The 17,807-nt window shown below is 43.4% G+C and overlaps 1 protein-coding gene across 13 annotated transcripts in view; it reads left to right on the top strand.

Annotated features, from left to right (window-relative positions):
• DGKI (diacylglycerol kinase iota) overlaps positions 1–15,446 on the top strand; it is a 542,650-nt gene extending 527,204 nt beyond the window's left edge. For all 13 annotated transcript variants that reach the window (XM_077469233.1, XM_077469236.1, XM_077469234.1 and 10 more), the window contains 3 exons: positions 7,425–7,461; positions 10,537–10,636; positions 14,680–15,446. In XM_077469233.1, coding sequence (XP_077325359.1) covers positions 7,425–7,461; positions 10,537–10,636; positions 14,680–14,796 — 254 coding nt within the window. In that variant the 3' untranslated portion in view covers positions 14,797–15,446. The remainder of the gene's footprint in view (positions 1–7,424; positions 7,462–10,536; positions 10,637–14,679) is intronic.
• The last annotated feature ends 2,361 nt before the right edge of the window (positions 15,447–17,807 follow it).

The following is a 17,807-nucleotide window of genomic DNA, read 5'->3' as shown; positions in this document are numbered from 1 at the left end:
CCCAGAACACAACGGGGGGCGGGGCATCTGCGGGGGTCTGCGGCGGTCTGGCCGGAAGTGTGTGCAGTTACCTGGATTATCCAGGTAACTGCACCCCCCTCCCCCCTGAAAGGTGCCGATTGTGGCACCGGAGGGGCAGAGGGATCAGATTAGCGGAACTTCCCCTTTAGGGTGAAGAACCGCTTTAATTGTTCAAGTGCGTCTTCCCATTACCTATTTTGCCTAAATATTGAGTTGTACAGAGATTGGCCAATCAAATCGCATAGTGCATGACCATCTTAAGTGCCAAATTTGGAATGTAGATGTGCCATGACCCATTTGTATTTTCCTAACGATATTTATTGGGCATTATACAAGGCACATAAAAAAACACCTTTTTTCAAGACATGCTAGAGTGATCAGGAATCTTCAAACTATGGATCTCCAGCCATTGCAGAACTACACATCCCATTAAGGCATTGTAAAACTCTGACGTTCACATATATCTATATCTATATATACACACACACACACACACACACTGAAGCAGGAAGCAATATACATTGGCCTGAAAGTGAATCTGTACACCGGAAGTAGGTGTGTGTTTTGACGTCCTTTTTTTCCCAAAAGAGCTTTCTTTTGGTGGTATTTGATCGCCTCTGCGGTTTTTATTTTTTGCGCTATAAACAAAAAAGCGCCAATTTTTTTAAAAAGTGCAATATATTTATTACTTTTTGCTATAATAAATATTTCACAAAAACATAAAAAACTATTTTTTTCCTCAGTTTTGGCTGATATGTATTCTTCTACATATTTTTGGTAAAAAAATGGCAATAAGCATGTATTGATTGGTTTGCGCAAAATTGATAGCGTCTACAAAATAGGGGATAGTCTTATGGCATTTTTATTATAATTTTTTTTTCTTATTAGTAATGGCGGCGATCTGTGATTTTTATCGCGACTGCGACATTACGTCGGACACTTTTGACACTATTTTGGGACCATTGTCATTTATTTATACAGTGATCAGTGCTATAAAAATGCACTAATTACTGTGTAAATGACACTGGCAGTGAAGGAGTTAACCACTAGGGGGCGATGAAGGGGTTAAGTGTGTTCCCTAGGGAGTGATTCTAACTGTGGGGGGGGGGGGGGGGCTTCAACGGACATGACAGTGATCACTGCTCCCAATGACATGGCACAGTGATCTTTGTCATGACACTAGACAGAACGGGGAAATGCTTTGTTTACAAAGGCATCTCCCTGTTGTACCTCTCCATGATACGATAGCGGGCACCTGGTGGACATCGAGTCCGCGGGACCCGTGGTCACGGTTAGCGTGACGGGCCTGCAGTGCCGCTTCTTAAAGGGAAAGTACCTGTTGTTACCCTTTTGCCCAACCATGCCATTCTGCTGACTTATATCATTGTGCAGCGGTCAGGAAGCGGTTAAACAAGGTCTAAATGGGCCATTGACATGCATCACAGTTGAACTTAGGAATGTGTCTTTGCAAATTTAAGCTAAATGAAATCCTTTCTTATTTTTGCTTGGGGATAGAGTGCAGAGGGATTAGAAGTCTGGTTTTTGGGCATGTCTAGACCCCTGTAGGGTGAAGACACCTGCCACATTTTGCCAGTTTCTCCTTCAAATTTATTCACTTCCTGTCACATAGCCAAGCAGGAATTTAGGGTAAAACCCTACCAGTGTCTTTCCTTGGGGACACACAGGTCAATCTAAATAGTTTCCCCATTAGTTAAATTGCACTCTAGTGTTTTGCTCTGTACACCCAAATTATTAGGTATCTTGGACTTTGGGGTTTATTTTCTAAAGGCAAATCTACTTTGCATTACAAGTGCAGTTGCTGGAGATCCGAGGGGGACATGCAAGGAAAATAAAAAACAGCATCTTTGCTTCTACATGATTGGATGATAAAATTACCAGTGCTTCCCCTCAGATTTACAGCGAGTACACTTGTATTGCAGAGTGGATTTGCCTTTAATAAACCCCAAAATACCTAATAATTTGGGGTGTACACAACAAAGTGCTAGAGTGCAATTTGCCTAATGGGAACGCTAGGTAGATTGACCTGTGTGTCCCCAAGGAAAGACATTGGCCGGGTTTTACCCTTACTTCCCGTTTGGCTATGTGATGGGAAGAAATCAATTTTCAAAAAAGGGACACAAAGCCCAACCTGCAAAAGACAAGCAGGGGTTCTAACACTCACTTGGTGTCAGGTCACCTGAGACCAGGTGACAGATGCACTCCGTAGGAGTCGGAAGTGCACCGCTAGGTAGTGGACCTTAGGACTGACTGCTGCGGATTATACCCAGGGAGATTCAGGACACAGGTCTACAGGATCACTAACACAGATCCCAATGGGAGCTGGAACATAGATTCCCCAGGGCGCGGAGTCTAAGAGCCAACGGGTGTTCGCCAGAGCCTCCAGTGGTGAGGATGGACTTCGCTGCAGTCTGGCTCCAGGTCGCAGCCCCTAGGGTCTCACAGCTCACGCTCAGAGTAGACTACCGGAGAAGGAAGCAGCAGGCTAGAACGGCAAGGATAATAAGGGGATAGGGTAGAGGTCAGGGTAACTAGCAGACAGGAACAACAGAGTACACGCCAAAGGTTTAGGGTCACAGGCAGACAGGGATGGTCAGGGACATGCAAAAGGTCACAAGCAGACAGGAATCGGTGAGAACACGCCAAGGTCGGTAACAGAGTCAAACATAGAGCACAAGGCAAGCAGGAACTAGGAAGCCAAACACACAATGAATACACAATGGTTGATCAGCACTGTTGGCTTGCAGTGCACAGGTTAATATAGGGTTCCCTAATAGGACCTGGGGTGGAGCCATGCTTAGAGGAGAGGTTATAAAAACCACCAGGTGGAAGTGGCTGGCCTCTTAGTCAGAACACATGAGGGGAGGTAAGCAACTAGAGGAAGATCACTGCATAACCATGACACTTGGTTTCCCTCAAATTCCCACAATTAGAATAGGAATGTCTTGAGCTAGATTTTAGCTCAGTGCTCTAAATCAGTGGTTCTCAGCTCTGTCCTCAAGTACCCCCAACAGGCCATGTCTGCAGATTTTCCTTCATCTTGCACAGGTACTTTAGATCACAGTCAATGGCTTGATATTTTGGGCAGCTATTTTAGCTAAGCTAAATTCCCAAAACATGTCCTGTCGGGGATACTTGAGGACTGAGGCTAAGAACCACTGCGCTAAAATGTAATACTTACCTCTCTGTAATTTTCTTTTCCTGGTGCCTATCCATGGCAGCATACACACAATCCATGCATATGCTACCATGAAGGCACTAGGAAAGTAGCTTTTAGACAAATAACACCTTTTTTTGTTTTGCCAGCCTAGTTAAGCTGCAGCAGGGAAATCTGTTGCATGAAAAATGTTTGGGGGGGGGGGGGAGGATGCATTACTTGGACTGAGCATGCATCTGCAAAACAAATTATTAAAAAAACACATAAAACATAAAAATTTGCTACAAATATTATTGCTCAACAAAACAGGACTTGGAAAAGAGCAAGAAAAGCAAAAAGACACATGTATGTTCATTTGAGACACTAACAGAAATTGGTTTTGAGGTCTGACCATTTTGCAGGGGAAATGAAGAGGAGTTAAAAGGACCGCACCCACAAACGGATAGTCTCTTAAGGATTTAAACATTTTAGTCACAACATCTTGAGGAAGATTTTGCAAAATAATGCAGCACAGACAATTAAATCAAAGGGAAACTAACAACCTACAAACAACACACATTGACATCAAAAATATTTCAGTGAAAATATCCCCCAGACATACTAATTAATGGAACACAACTGTGTTGATTAAAGTGGATGTAAACCCCATTCATGAAATCTGAACTGCCCTTCTGCTGCTCCATTCCGCTGTTATCAGCATGGTAACTGACAAGCTCTCTGACACAGGAGCTAAAAGAAGCTGGAAATTTGTGTCGGGGAGGTAACTTAGAGACAGATAAACAGATAGCTTGTCTATTTACAGTACAGCTCTGCAAGTTTCTTCATTCCTCTGCCTATTTGGAGGGGGGGTTGTGTGCCTTTCCTCCAATCAGCTCACACACAGTGTATGCTCAGACTCCCCTCCCACTGCTGAATGAGGAAGAAATATTTCTAACACGATGTTCACTTTTCTAAAGAGTCTAGAAAGATGAAGACAGCAGATATACATTTAAAATGTATGTAGGGAGATTTGTTTCATCTCTCCGTATCACCTGAGACTGTTCACTTCACTGGGTATAGGAGAGGGTTTACATCCACTTTAAAGGACTCGTAGTCCATTGACACTTATTGCAGGATCCTGTGCATTGCATCCGTGATCCACTGATTTTGGTTACAATGACCCAACAGGTTTTGGAGGCCAAGCTTCATCAGAGTTCTACAGCTGTGTGTGAAAGCAAAATTAGGATTGAAGGTAATCTGAAAAATGTTGACTTTGAATGTCCATTAGAAAAATTCTTTACAAACCAGTGATTAGAGGACTGGCAATAATAAGTCCCAGCCAATCCTTTTTCAGAACACCTTGAGTCCCGATCTTACTTTAACTCAAAATCAGTGACTTGCTACTTCTGATATGTATCCTGCTAATTCAGCTGAAGCAATGATGGGTCAACTCTAAAAATTTTAATTCTCTCTCTCTCTCTTTATCTATCTCTCTCACTTGCACTAATATATATATATATATATATATATATATATATATATATATTTCTTTATTATGTAGCAGTCATTGGACTAAATATAATTGTCCCTAAAAAAATGAACAAAAAAAAATAAAAATGCAAATCTGGTGGAAATATTTGTTATTGACTTGTGAATTCTCTGTTCATGGCAATGATTTGGTTAAACTGAAGCCTGGACATGACCTCAGATCACTGTCCCAGCGCTGCCATCTTTTCACAGACTTCACAACAGTCTCTCCTTTTCTGGTCTAGATTTTCCCTGCCGTCTCTCTGCGCAATGCCTTTGTATCCCGCGCCACCCTGCTGCTTCCTCCCCCTCATTCTTCCATTCATTCCTGGCTGTTTTATTTGTCTCCTTTTCTCCCTCTTCTCTTCCCCCACATCTCTCCTCGCTTCTCCGGGCACCCGCTGGGCACTGAGTGACAGTCTGGTAATGGCATCTCCTCTAAAGCTTCTTCATTTTTTTGTGTTTGCTGTGGATGGAGATTTGGGACGGATGAGTGCTGATGCCCGGGCGACGGGGCCTACGATGTGGGTAACGGCTCTGTACTTGGTCCAGAGCCAAATTATTAGAATGCTTTTCTATTCACATAGAGGAAATCTGAAGGGAAATGAATGACTTGGGTTCATTCCTGTATAGAGATGACATCATGTTACGTTTCCTGGCTAAGGTCCTGATTGCCCTCTAATGGCACATTTTAAGGTTTACAGAAACACGGGTTGAAATGATTGGGGCTTTAGGCCCTGTATTGTCACCTATCGCTATTATGTTTTTGCAAAAAGTTGTAAAAACAGAAAAATTCAAAGAGGATCCAAACAAGATAGCAAACTGTTGTTCTCTGTGTGAAACACATTCTGTGCCCCTACTAAGTTGATTATCATCACCCGCACGCAGCTTGCATCTACGGGGCTCAGTCCATTGACAACTTGATACAATTTTGATGAAGCTTATACGCCTATTTTTTTCTAATGCCGAGTACACGTGACTGGTTTTTCCATCCGAATAAACTCTGACGGTCTTTCCAATGGAGTTCCGCTGAAACGGATTTGCCTATACGCGATCACACCAAAGTCTGTTTGTTTAGAACGTGATGACGCACGATGGGACTAGATAAAGGAAGTTCAATAGCCAGTAGCCAATAGCTGCCCTTGTGTCATTTTTGGTCCGTCGGAATAGCATATAGACGAACAGTTTCCTGATAGGAATTGATTCTGTCGGAAAGATTTAATACATGTTCTATGTCTAGGTCCGTCAGAATTTTTGAGAAAAAAAGTCAGATGAAGCCCACACACGATCGGAATATCTGATGAAATGATTCCGTCTGACCTTTTCTCCCGGAAAGTCTGGTCATGTGTATGCGGCATAAGACTCATAAAACTCATAAGGTAACAAATTTCACCCACCAACATGGCAGGCAAATCCATGTGCACTATGTCCTTGAAATGGAACATTTGGGGCAGTGGCACTCTCAGAACTGGATAGAATCCTAGGATATGGAACACGCAGGTTCTCGGTAAATGGAGTCTTTCCCGAGAAACCTGCGTAATGTGTCAGCAAACACCACAACCACAACACATAAGTCAACATAAGTAGCGTTCAGCATTTTATGGTACCTTTTTCCTTAAATATGCATTTAATATACACAACCTCAGAAGATTCCTACAAGGTGCAGTGGAGGTGATCTCCAAACAGATGTTTGCCTCCTATTATCCTGATCAAACCTGGCAGAAACCCTAATGCACTAGATGAAAGGCTTAGTGCAGAGATGTTGTCATGGTTTATTTTGACATGTATTAAGATAGAGCACTTTCCAACCACCAAAGGAAACCAAACTCAAGATAACCAGCCCCCTTTTCTCCGCAGAATACTTTATTTCGAGAATAACTTTCCAGGTTTGACATCAATATTTAAATTATATCTTTTAGACTCCAGCAGATAAAAGTGTGGTTTGATAACTCCATTGCACTGCAGAGTTAGAAGACAAGAAGGCCTGCTCTCTTGGTAGGAAAAGTCATTCACAAAGAACCGAGCTGAAGCCCCCCTCCTGCAAAGTCACTACCGGCCACGCTGGGTTCTCGCTGTCGCCTCTGTGCAATTTTCAATGCCTTAAAACTTGGTGGCATTCCCCGGGGTAGATCAATGTCAGCAATTACAGAGGGCACCTCACCAGGAACTGAGGGGTTCCTTTGTTGTGCATTTTTTCTTCCAATTTACATCATAAAAGAACAACACGACTCGCTTCTTCTAGAATTCCAACCATTATTTATTTATGTCGCACAGATCATAATAAGTCTAGAGGCCCTTCATTACCCCCTCACTAAGTCTGTCTTGCAGCGTTTCTCCAAGAACTTCTGCTTCAAATTTTTTTAAGTAGTCTTAAAGTATAAGATTTGAAAAAGAAGCCCTGGGGTGCACTCATGGCACGTAGCCTACCTGCCAGCAGTTATTATTTTTTGTTTCCTAGTATAATGTGGTAAGTCATCCACAGCTCTATACAAGCAAAAACGTACTATTTTGTTATAATGGATAGAGAGGGAATGGGCTACAGATTCTGTAAAGTTTGTATTGATATTCATGTTCCTTTTGATTAGATTTTCCTTCACTTCCTGTCTCCTCTCATTAAAGGTTCCTTTTATAATAAAAATGTAAATATTAAACAGTAAACCTGTGCTTTCTTTAAATATGCTAAGAAGGGTTGCAAAGCTAAATTTGTTCTTTGTTTTGGCAGGACCGGAAGATCTACTGGAAATGGCCGACAGAATTACGTAAGTGCTCTCATTGACCTGATTAAGACACTACAGAGAGTGTTGTATATGACTGTACTGCCTAGGCCAGGTTCCCTTCACTTCACAGCCTCAGCAGTACTTTCCACAGGCAAAGGTTCTGAATTATTATTTTTTAAATAACAAACATGTTATATTTACCTGCTCTGTGCAATGGTTTTGCACAGAGCAGCCACTATCCTTTTCGGGTCCCCCGCTTGCTATCCTGGCTCCCCCCTGCCAACTGCCCCCCAATAACAAACCTCTTGCTATGGGGCCAGTTGAGCAGGCTTGCTCCTGAGTCGCACTCCTGTGAATAGATGAATGGGCATTGTCCATTCACACACAGAGCATGCCTCTTGCCAGCCTCCTGCTCTCTCAGGCCAGGCCCCTGCTCTCTCCTCATTGGCTCACTGTCTGTGATTGACAGTAGCAGGGTCCAATGGCTCCAGCTGCTGTGTGAGCCAATGAGGAGAGAAATATTCGGGAGAGCCGCTGCTCTCATGCACATCCCTGGATCGAGATGGGCCTCAGGTAAGTATAAGGGGAGGGCTGGGGGGAGCTGAACCCTTTAGAACCACTTTAATAACATGCAGTTTCAAGACTTTATTATGTGATATGTAAATAAAGCAGTATTAAACCCAAAAGCAAACATTTATCATATTGCAGCTTACCTATTCTTAGATGTGATGGCTTTACTATTTTTTTTTTTAGACTTGCTTTAGTAAGTTTTTTTGTTTTTTTTTACTGAAAAGCTCTGTTGCAGTTACAGGGATGAGACAGACCATTTAATGCTGGCAGATCAGCTTTTATTTATTTATGTAAAACCTTTATCCCAAAAAGAAAAAACTATTTGCTGTAACTGATATTTGCTGGAATTCAGCTTTGATTTGTTAATTATTTAAATCTGCTAGTACTTCTTACGCTCCGCTCCCCCCAGACTGACAGTGCTGCAGTGCTGCTGTCCAAATCTGCCCCTTGTGCTCATTCTTCAAGAGTGCATACTTCCTAATTTTTGAAGTTGCGAATGAGGGACACTTAAGGGTAACAGTGACTTGCAGCTGCACTACTTGCGCCACAGCAAAAAGTGGGTGTGGTTAGGCAGCATGTAACTTGCTTGGGGCATGAATTGTACCCCTTGTCAAACGAGACCCATTCAAGTGAATGGTGCTGCTCTTCAAGTGCCCTGCAACTGCGTGCAATACACACAGTTGTGGCATTCTAATATGGGGTTAAAAAAAATTAAAGCAGGCAGCGAGCAGGCCATATAATGGCGATACCTCTTTATCTCCTGTCCATTGCTCTTTGAGGAGTGCTCCAAATGCCGATCGCTCCTCAGAGACCAAAGCATGCGTAAACAAACCCTAATTATTTTTAAAATTATTTTTACTTTTTTTTTTTACAGTTTTTAGAATTTTATTTATTTATTTTACATTTTTAACAGTTCTGTTGGAGGGGGAGGTGGGGGTGTTGGTGTTGGTGAAATATCGAGGGCTCCCCCTGATGTCTCAATTCTGAGAAAGAGACTGAGGACACATATTCCTCAGTCCCTGCACTGGACAGTAAATGAACAGGAAGTGCTCTGTACAGAGTGGGTTCCTGTTCATTCACAATCTGAAGCATAGTAAATAAAGTTTACTGTGCTTTCGTTATGAATAAACACATGAGCAATTGGTAATCACTCACTGCGTTCATTCAGGAAAGCAAGAGAGCCGGTAAATATGACATACTCCCCATCCTGAACCCGATTGTCCTGTGCCCCGCACCAGTTGCAGCCTGTGAGAGGAGAAAAAGGAGTGCCAACAGCACTGCGGGGAGGTGGGGGGGGGGCACAGGGGGACACAGGGGGATCAGAGCTGTGGGGGGGTCAGGAAGTAAAGTGGGGATGGGAACCAGGAAGGGGGAGGGATGGCACATCTGGAACCAGTTGCCCTGTGCAGCTGGCTGCACTGCAGGGACATCAGGGCCAGATCGAAGAAGGGGGGTTTAATGGAGCTTAGTGGGGTTTAGTGGAGCCTAGTACCAGAACTGGTTCCGGCACCTCACGGATCTCAGGAAGGTCCCGTCCATTCTGGGACAGTTGGGAGCTATGAGAGTGGTGTCTGTATAATACAGGAGGTGCGTTACTGGCCAGATCCCCAGATGAGAACAGATGGCAAACAAGCCAAAAAACTAACAAATATAACCACTACATCTAATGATTGGTAAGCTGTAATATATTGCATGTTTGGTCATGGGTTTAATACTGCTTTAAAGTGGTAGTAAAGTCCCCTTTTTCACTTGTACCTACAGGGAATCCTATAATCATGCTTACCTGTAGGTAACAGTGAATATCACCTAAACGTTCACATTTGTAGTGACCAGTGATGCCCCCAGCACATGTGCACTGTGCTCTGAGCGGGTGGCACTCTTGAGTGTACCATCTATTGAAAGCGATGTGCCACGATTGTGACTCCTGAGTGCATGCATGGGAGTGACGTAATTGCAGCTCAGCCATTCAAATGGTCAGAGCGTTTAAACCTGGAAGGAAGACCGGGTGAAGATAGAATCCCTGTCAGTGGTGACAGAGTGCCACTGGAGGGATCCGCTTTACAGATAAGTCTATCATAATATGCCAATATGCAATGCATACTAGCACATTATGACATTAATCTGCATGTAAAGAGGCTTTACTGCCAGTTTCAGTTTCGATTTTACTGACCTAATAAGGGCTTTGTGACTCCTATCAGCAATTCCGCACCCCCTTTCACCATTACAGTCCTGTTGCTGGACTGATGAGGAATGAGCTCATTAGTCTTCTGCTGCTGCTGCTGCTTAACTGCCCATTCACATAATGCAGGCTGGGAGGTGATCTTCCTGTATTGCATACTGCAATTAAGAAAACAAGGGCACCAACCTGGTTGTACTGTGTGTTAGAGTTTTGTAAACCTCTGGACTGGATGGACAGTAAAACAAATAATTTGACAGGTAAAATAGCTCCAATATGTGTATTTTTCTATTTGCCTGGAGTTTAGCTTTTTCATATGTTTAACTTGCTTCCTCTTCCCACACACCTATTTGTTGTTTTGTGTCTTCTAGAGGGGAGACAGCACTGCACAAAGCTGCATTCCATAGACACCGACAGGTTTGCCAGATTCTTGTGGATGCCGGAGCCTGTTTAATAAAGAAAGATGCCAAGGTGATATATTTTAATACATTACTTATCAGTGATATATCTAAAGATACCATTTTAATGTTGGATAGATTGGAAAAGGGTTAAAACTGGAGTTTAGTGATTTTTTTAAAAACAAAACTAGGGATGCTATGTCATGGAGACTTGGATGTATGATATGCACACAGTCAAATTTCCTGTTTCTCATAATAATAACATTTAGTCTAAATGATATAATACTTTACCTTAGCTATCAACCCACTCATCCAAGTATTCAGATATCACCAGCATTTCTACATCCTCATCTCAGCCTGGCTGCTTCTCAGCCAGGCCCCTCTGGTCTGTCTGAGAAGCAGCCAGGCTGAGATGAGACATCACCAGCATTCTTACGTTCTCAAATTGGTCAGCATGTCTGAGTTCTCTGACCCATGCATCTGCTTTTATTTACATATCAACAGGAAGCCACACCCTGGAGGGTTTGCCTCCAACAGCTAAACCCCTCCTACACAGTTTGTGACCTCACAGGAAAATGAACACAGGATGTGAATGACCATATAAGGACATGGCCAAATAAAGACATGACACAGAATAAAATAATTTATACAATAACAAATGAATGATGACTACAATTCCGCTGATAGAAATCCTTAATATACATTGTTCTAGAGAACAATGTATACCTGGATTATTCTACACTTCCTTGTGGATGGAAGGTTATCTGCAGATGCAGGCTGCGAATCCCGACATGTGCTGATCAGACACAGCAGAGACAATGAGCGTACAACCACCCACAACCGATCATTGCAGGGAAAGCATATCCCCTCAGACGATCGTCTGTGCAATGCACAGGGGCCCTTCACTGGCGGACATACCCCCACTCTGCAAACACCTCTCTCCAAACAGCAGGAAGTTTACCACTACCTAGCAGGTCTCAACCAGCATCAGTCTGCCCCAGTCAGCTCTTTACAGCGGGCTGAGGGAGAACAAACACAGGGAGACTTATGGCAATACATTAAAATACATCTAATACATCTTCATTAAATTTTCCACAACAGCTACAGCAATGAATTGAGACCTGTGTGCTGGTGGCTGCCATATACATTAGAAGTACTCAGTCCTTTGTCACAGAAGATCACCACTGCAGGGCACATTTCATTGCTGACAAGTAGTTTCCCTTTTGCTATTTAAAAAAATATATCTTAATTGTAGAGTATAGGACACAGGCTGAATATCCATAAACCCCAAGTTAAAGGCGAAGGGTGAAGGGATATTGGCAAAGCTTTTGGACTCCCCTGTAACCCGACCCCACTTTGTGAGACCTATATTTTTGCTAGTGTCCTTTAGGTGATGGACCTTTTTGTCACTTGTGGAGAAGTTTCAATGCCTAACTAGTTCTTATTTACTTCAAATTCTTTATTCAACTCTTAAGCCAGGGGTCTCCAAACTTTTCAAACAAAGGACCAGTTTATTATCCTTAAGACTTAAGGAGGGCTGTATTGTGGCCAGCAAGGGCAGAAAATGTCCTGGGCCCAGCATTAGTGAGAATAAATATTGCCTCAAGGTCGGTGGTCAGTAGGAGGAGGATTAGTGCCCCTATTAGAAGGAGGAATAGCATTATATCATTGGTATCAGTGGAATAAATAGTGCCCCCTTGGTGATGTCAGTGGGAGAAGCAGTGCCCCAAGAGCTGGATAAAGGCTATTAAAGGGCCATATGTGGCCCTCGACCCACAGTTTGGAGACCCCTGTCTTAAACCAACCTCTTCACTGCCTTCTAGTACAACAATAGTGCATCCAGATTGGTGCAACCTTGGTAAAACCTTGGGACTCATACCGAGACCCACGCTGTATAATGTTGCTTTGGGCCCTGGATCTTGTTTGGACACCAACCATGGCACTTAGTGCAATGCGTGTAGTTAGCTGCAGGATGCTATACAGGTACAGGGTCATGGTCTGGTCCTATGGTTCCCAGACACTGACAGCAATGTGGAAGGGTAAGACAGGTTTATCCTTTTTTTGGACTTTTACTGTTGCCTTATAGCAAGTTTAAGACTTACTATTCCAGAGACACTAATTGGTTTACTGAAAGTTGTGTAGATAATATTTGTTAAACTATTAAATTCACAGGAAACCAGGAATTTGTGTTTGACTTATTCTCTTCTTGAGTGTTTCAACTTTTAAACATGGCAGTAAAAGTTCCACCATTCAGAGCTTAAGCCTAGTGCACACATTGAATTTTTTTTTTGCTCAACAATCCGATGTTAGTACATCGATCTCCCCTGCTAGAGCTGTGGTGTTCTGACAGGACACCCCCCCCCCCCGCCATAACACTGCGGTCTGCGCTCTCAGCCAATGGCTGATCAGGAGCTGGTCGTCTGAACCGACTACCATACACAAGGGCCGAATGTCGGACGTTCTTTATTGAACTAGCCTATGTCGCCTGAGATTCGGCCCCTGTATACTAGGCTTTAGTCTCAGGGGGATGACCAGGTGTTATATCACACCACCATTACCACCAATTTCCACCCAGAGCTCTTAGGTATTCAGGCACTTCCCACCACTCTGTTGTCACAAGGACTTTTTACAGGAAGGTTGAAACCTGGGTCGATGTGTATTCTTTTACGAATATGCTTATCCCTTTTCTGAACCCTACTCCATGAATATCCCCGCAGGAGTATATACCTGGTTTCTGCCATTGCTGTCAGTGAGGGTAATCATGGCAAATGCTCAGGCAGAGTGACATTTCTTCCCTAACACCGTGCTTGCATCCGATTCTGGCGCTATCTCAGACACACAAGTGACCTATCTGACCAATAGCAGATTTCTAGTACTAACGTACTAATGACAAATAAACAGGGTAAATCTCCCTAGTGGAAACACAGACATCAGTAAACAACTCGCGAAGGTTCTAACCCTGTACAACTCTTTGCAAAACACATTAGCTTTCAGCACTCTTTAGGGGATCTGCTGATCTCTGGTGCAATGTTTTACAGGCTCCAAGAAAAGAAAATTCTAAATGCAAATTTTTTTACATGCAAACAAATTTGCTTATTTTTTTTGTTTTAAAGTGAACTTATCCTTGAAGAGATTGGTCCACCAGTATCTACATGTTACTGAATATAATTTTGCTTAAACTTGAACAACGGGCACAAAAACTTTCATTGAAAAATATTCCTCAATAACAACAAAGAATATAAATCTACTCTGTGTGCAGCAAATGCATTTGCAAACTCAAATATTACCTTGTAAATGTAGCAGTAACATCATCACTGTGCAGTACATAGACTGTTCTGAGAGCTGAGCTGTGGGAGGGGCCCAGCAGCTCCACCCACTACAGGCGGCCTGCAGAAAACTACAAGACCAGTCACCCTGCACAAGGAGAGAGCAGCAATGAACGGTCTTTATAACAGGAAGCTCCTGCGCAGGGAAAATTTCACACTGGATTACTGCACAGATCTTTAGGAGTAAAAAAAGCAAACCAAGATTCCAGTGATGACGCGTACACGCGATCAGACTATCCGGTGGATTTAGTCCGGCGGACAAACCGCCGGACTTTACAGCGGAGGTCCGCCGGACTTTCCAAACGAGCGGACCTGCCCACACACGACCGGACTTTTCTGGCGGACTAGAGCTGGAAGAACGAACTGACTTTTCTCCGTGTGGACAAGTCCGTTCATTTACAAAGTCTGGTGGACTAGCACACAGATGGCTGCATTGTCCAATTTTGAGTCAAAACTTCTTTCTAAGTCCGCTGGGCTTTTGTAAAGAAAAAGTCCGCCGGAGCCCACACACGGGCGGATTGTCGGACCAAGTCCACCGGATAGTCTGATCGTGTGTACGCGGCATGAGAATACACATACATCTTGTATTTAGACAGAAGTTGCTTATCCTGTATGTGAGCTTTAAGCTTGGCCTTACAAATGGGCACGATTTCATATTGTTCCGTTTGATACAAAAGGAATAGAATATGCTTTACCCTGTATGTTTTACTAATACTCTGCTCTGCCTTTAGTCTTTGGACACATTCAGTGAAATGTATCTTTCATTAGCTCTCCTTTCCAATTTCCACAGGGATTTACTCCTTCTGACAAGGCCCAGGAGGCAGGGGATGCAGATCTGGCATCCCACTTGGAGTCTTGTCAAGATAAGCAACTCCTGCCCAACGATGACCTGGAGACAGCAGTCTGAAGTCCGCAGCAGGTGGCAGAAACAACTCGGAAAGAGCAGAAACGTGAATGGGAAAGTTCCTGGAGAAGGTCCACCCCGGGAGAAGGAAACTTGATGGAAGAGTCACCCCTTCTTGAAGCGAGATAAGCGGCAGAAGGTGTACTGTCCAGTTTCTAAGGGCTAACAGGACTTGCCACGGAACTGCTGCCCAAAACGACGAGCTGAAGGGAGGCGGAGGTGGGGGGTGAAGGACGACAGAGGTTGGGGCTGACCCCCCTCGCCCCGTGTGGATCCCCTGTTTCTGTTCTTCAACAAGACGCATGACCCTGTCCATTGTCTTTCTCCTCACGTCGGTCCGAACCCACCCAGCCCAGTCGGAGGCCTGCACAGTGTTATAAACCTCACATATGTTTTTAGTATCTGCAGTGCCGATTCATTAAAAAAGAGAGACTGAATTCTACTTTGAATCTGCAAGCTTAAAATTTGGGGGAAGACAATTTTCTTTGTTGTTCACATAACATCGTGTGAAAAAAGCTTTTTTTTTTTTTTTTTTTTTTTCCTCCAAGGACCACCAAATCTAAAATTTCAATATCGAATATGAGGAGACCCGCTGTAACATTCACAATTGTGTATGTAAATGTACCATCAACATGACATAACCTGTGACGTCTCATGTGTCTTTTAGTTTTTCTTTTCTTGTTGAGATTAATCTAAATTATTACTCTTCCACAACAGACATCATGGCAGTGGCGGCTGGTGCTCCATTGGTCGCGGGGGATGGTGGCCTGACCACGGACCCCCCAACCTCCCTGTACTCAGCCCACCCTTTTTTGAAGCCTATTAGAGCCTCTGGTTCTAATCACGTGCTTCAAAAAAAAAAACCCCATTGTAATCAATACATCTGGCATCCTATGTGTAGATTAGGGTGCCAGTCAAATTGATGGGGAGGCGGCGCCCCTGTGCCCCTAATGGATGGGCCGCCACTGCATCATGGGCACCATATATTTATTGCACTGAGTTTGAGAGAGACGGATTATTTAAATATGCAGAGTTTACTCATGAAAAAATATATATTTATGTTCTTATATTTAGCGTTACATCTGACAATAATCGGGCAACTGAAAGGCCACCCCTAGACTTGACCTTTGCTGCTCTGTCAACTGCCTGACTTTATACTGTCTCCTAGTGGCTGAATGTGCATAGCAGTATCTAAATAACAGAACACTGTGGATCTTTGCATTGCTTTTAAAGCAGAGCTCCAGCCAAAAATAACAAGATGAATATTAATGGCCCATTAAAAGATAAAATATCAGAACCAGCTTTTGCTGCAAAATTCATGTTTAGTTACAGATTTCCCCCAAAGTATTTTTTTCTGCCACTAGATGTGCTCAGTCAGATGGCCAGCATTATTACACCCACACTAATGCCCCATACACTCGATCGAAGGGTGTTGGCTCCAACCTGTCTTGCATACACACAGTCACACAAATGTTGGCCAACAATTCCGAACATGAGAACGTGGTGACGTACAAGACGTACGACGTGCCGAGAAAAAGGAAGTTCAATAGCCAGTGCGGCTCCTTCTGCTTGATTCCAAGCATGCGTGAACTTTTGTGCGTCGGAATGGTCTACACACTATCGGAAATTCCGACAACAAAGTTTTGTTGGTGGAAAATTTGAGAACCTGCTAGCCAATATTTGTTGGCGGAAAGTCCCACAACAATTGTTCGATGAAGCATACACACGGTCGGACTTTCAGCCAACAAGCTCACATCCAACATTTGTTGTCGGAAAATCTGATCGTGTGTAAGGGGCATTCCTCTGAGCCTAGATTGTCCTGGACCCAGTCACTCTGCTCTCTTCCTCTATCAATATGTGTCGTATCAGCACATGAACTTATTGGCTACTTGTGTTGCCTCTTACTTTTACATTTCAGCCCTGCTGTAAACAGTAAGTACCACAAAGACTTATACCAGGTCAAAATCAAGTACTTACATTGCCTGCATTTAAAAAATACATTTAGTGATGCAGTAATGATTACTGTTCTGCAATAATCTGTGTTTTTTTTTTTTTATCTGGCTGCAGTTTAGCTTTAAAGTAAACTGTATCTGAGCATCAAACATTGAAAATGCATTTTAATTCATTTTAAATATTCAATTCAAACTCACCCATCCATCCATGTCTCTGTGCTTTATTTTGTTGAGAAATCACCTTAAAGAACACCTGACTTGCTCAGTTGAGGGTCTGTGAGTGAGTGGTGGTGGGGACTTGCTGGGAAAGTTCACTCCGAGTGAATACGGCCCAACTTAGCAGAAAGGTGGCAGTGGGCCCCTTTTAGGGGCTTGGGCTGCTACCTCTGGGTACGGCCTCAACGTAGTTTCCACATAAACTTGTGAAGGTAGGTAATCCAAACAGAAGTAAAATAAAGGTGAATAGTGGTTTTTACTGGAAATGGTAAAGCGTGACAAAACCAACGCATTTCGGGGAACACAGACTCCCCCTTCTTCAGGGCTTCTGCTACATGCTATAATGGATGGGAATGTGCCCAAGATGGTGTGTCTGTGACACTGGGATTGGGATGGTTGCGGTATTCTCCGGCACTGGCAGCATGTTCCAAGCTACTACCGCCGGAGAATAGAGCAACTGTCCCAATCCCAGTGTCACAGACACACCATCTTGGGCACATTCCCATCCATCATAGCACAGAGCAGCAGCCCAAAAGAAGGGGGAGTCGGTGTTTTCCCCCGAAACACGTTGGTTTTTATCATGCTCTAATATTTCCAATAAAAACGACTATTCACCTTCATTTTACTTCTGATTGGATACTGAGTGGTCCTTTTTACCTACCCTTACTTTAAAAACATGTCTCTGTTAAGTGATACTGTTATGCACAATCAAGAGCTGTGTAACAGCTTGTGTTAGCATGAGGTCAGGCTGCTATCAAGGGTCACAATTGTCAGACCTTGGGTGGGTCTGTCAGCTCTTAGCTGCAGTGTTACCCTCATTCATTTAAAAAAAAAAAGAAGACCCAA

This window comes from Lithobates pipiens, unplaced genomic scaffold (genome assembly GCF_037356315.1).
Source record: "Lithobates pipiens isolate NorthernLeopardFrog02 unplaced genomic scaffold, aLitPip1_a1.2 Scaffold_8, whole genome shotgun sequence".
Lineage (NCBI taxonomy): Eukaryota > Metazoa > Chordata > Amphibia > Anura > Ranidae > Lithobates > Lithobates pipiens.
This window is presented reverse-complemented; position numbering and strand designations above follow the sequence as displayed.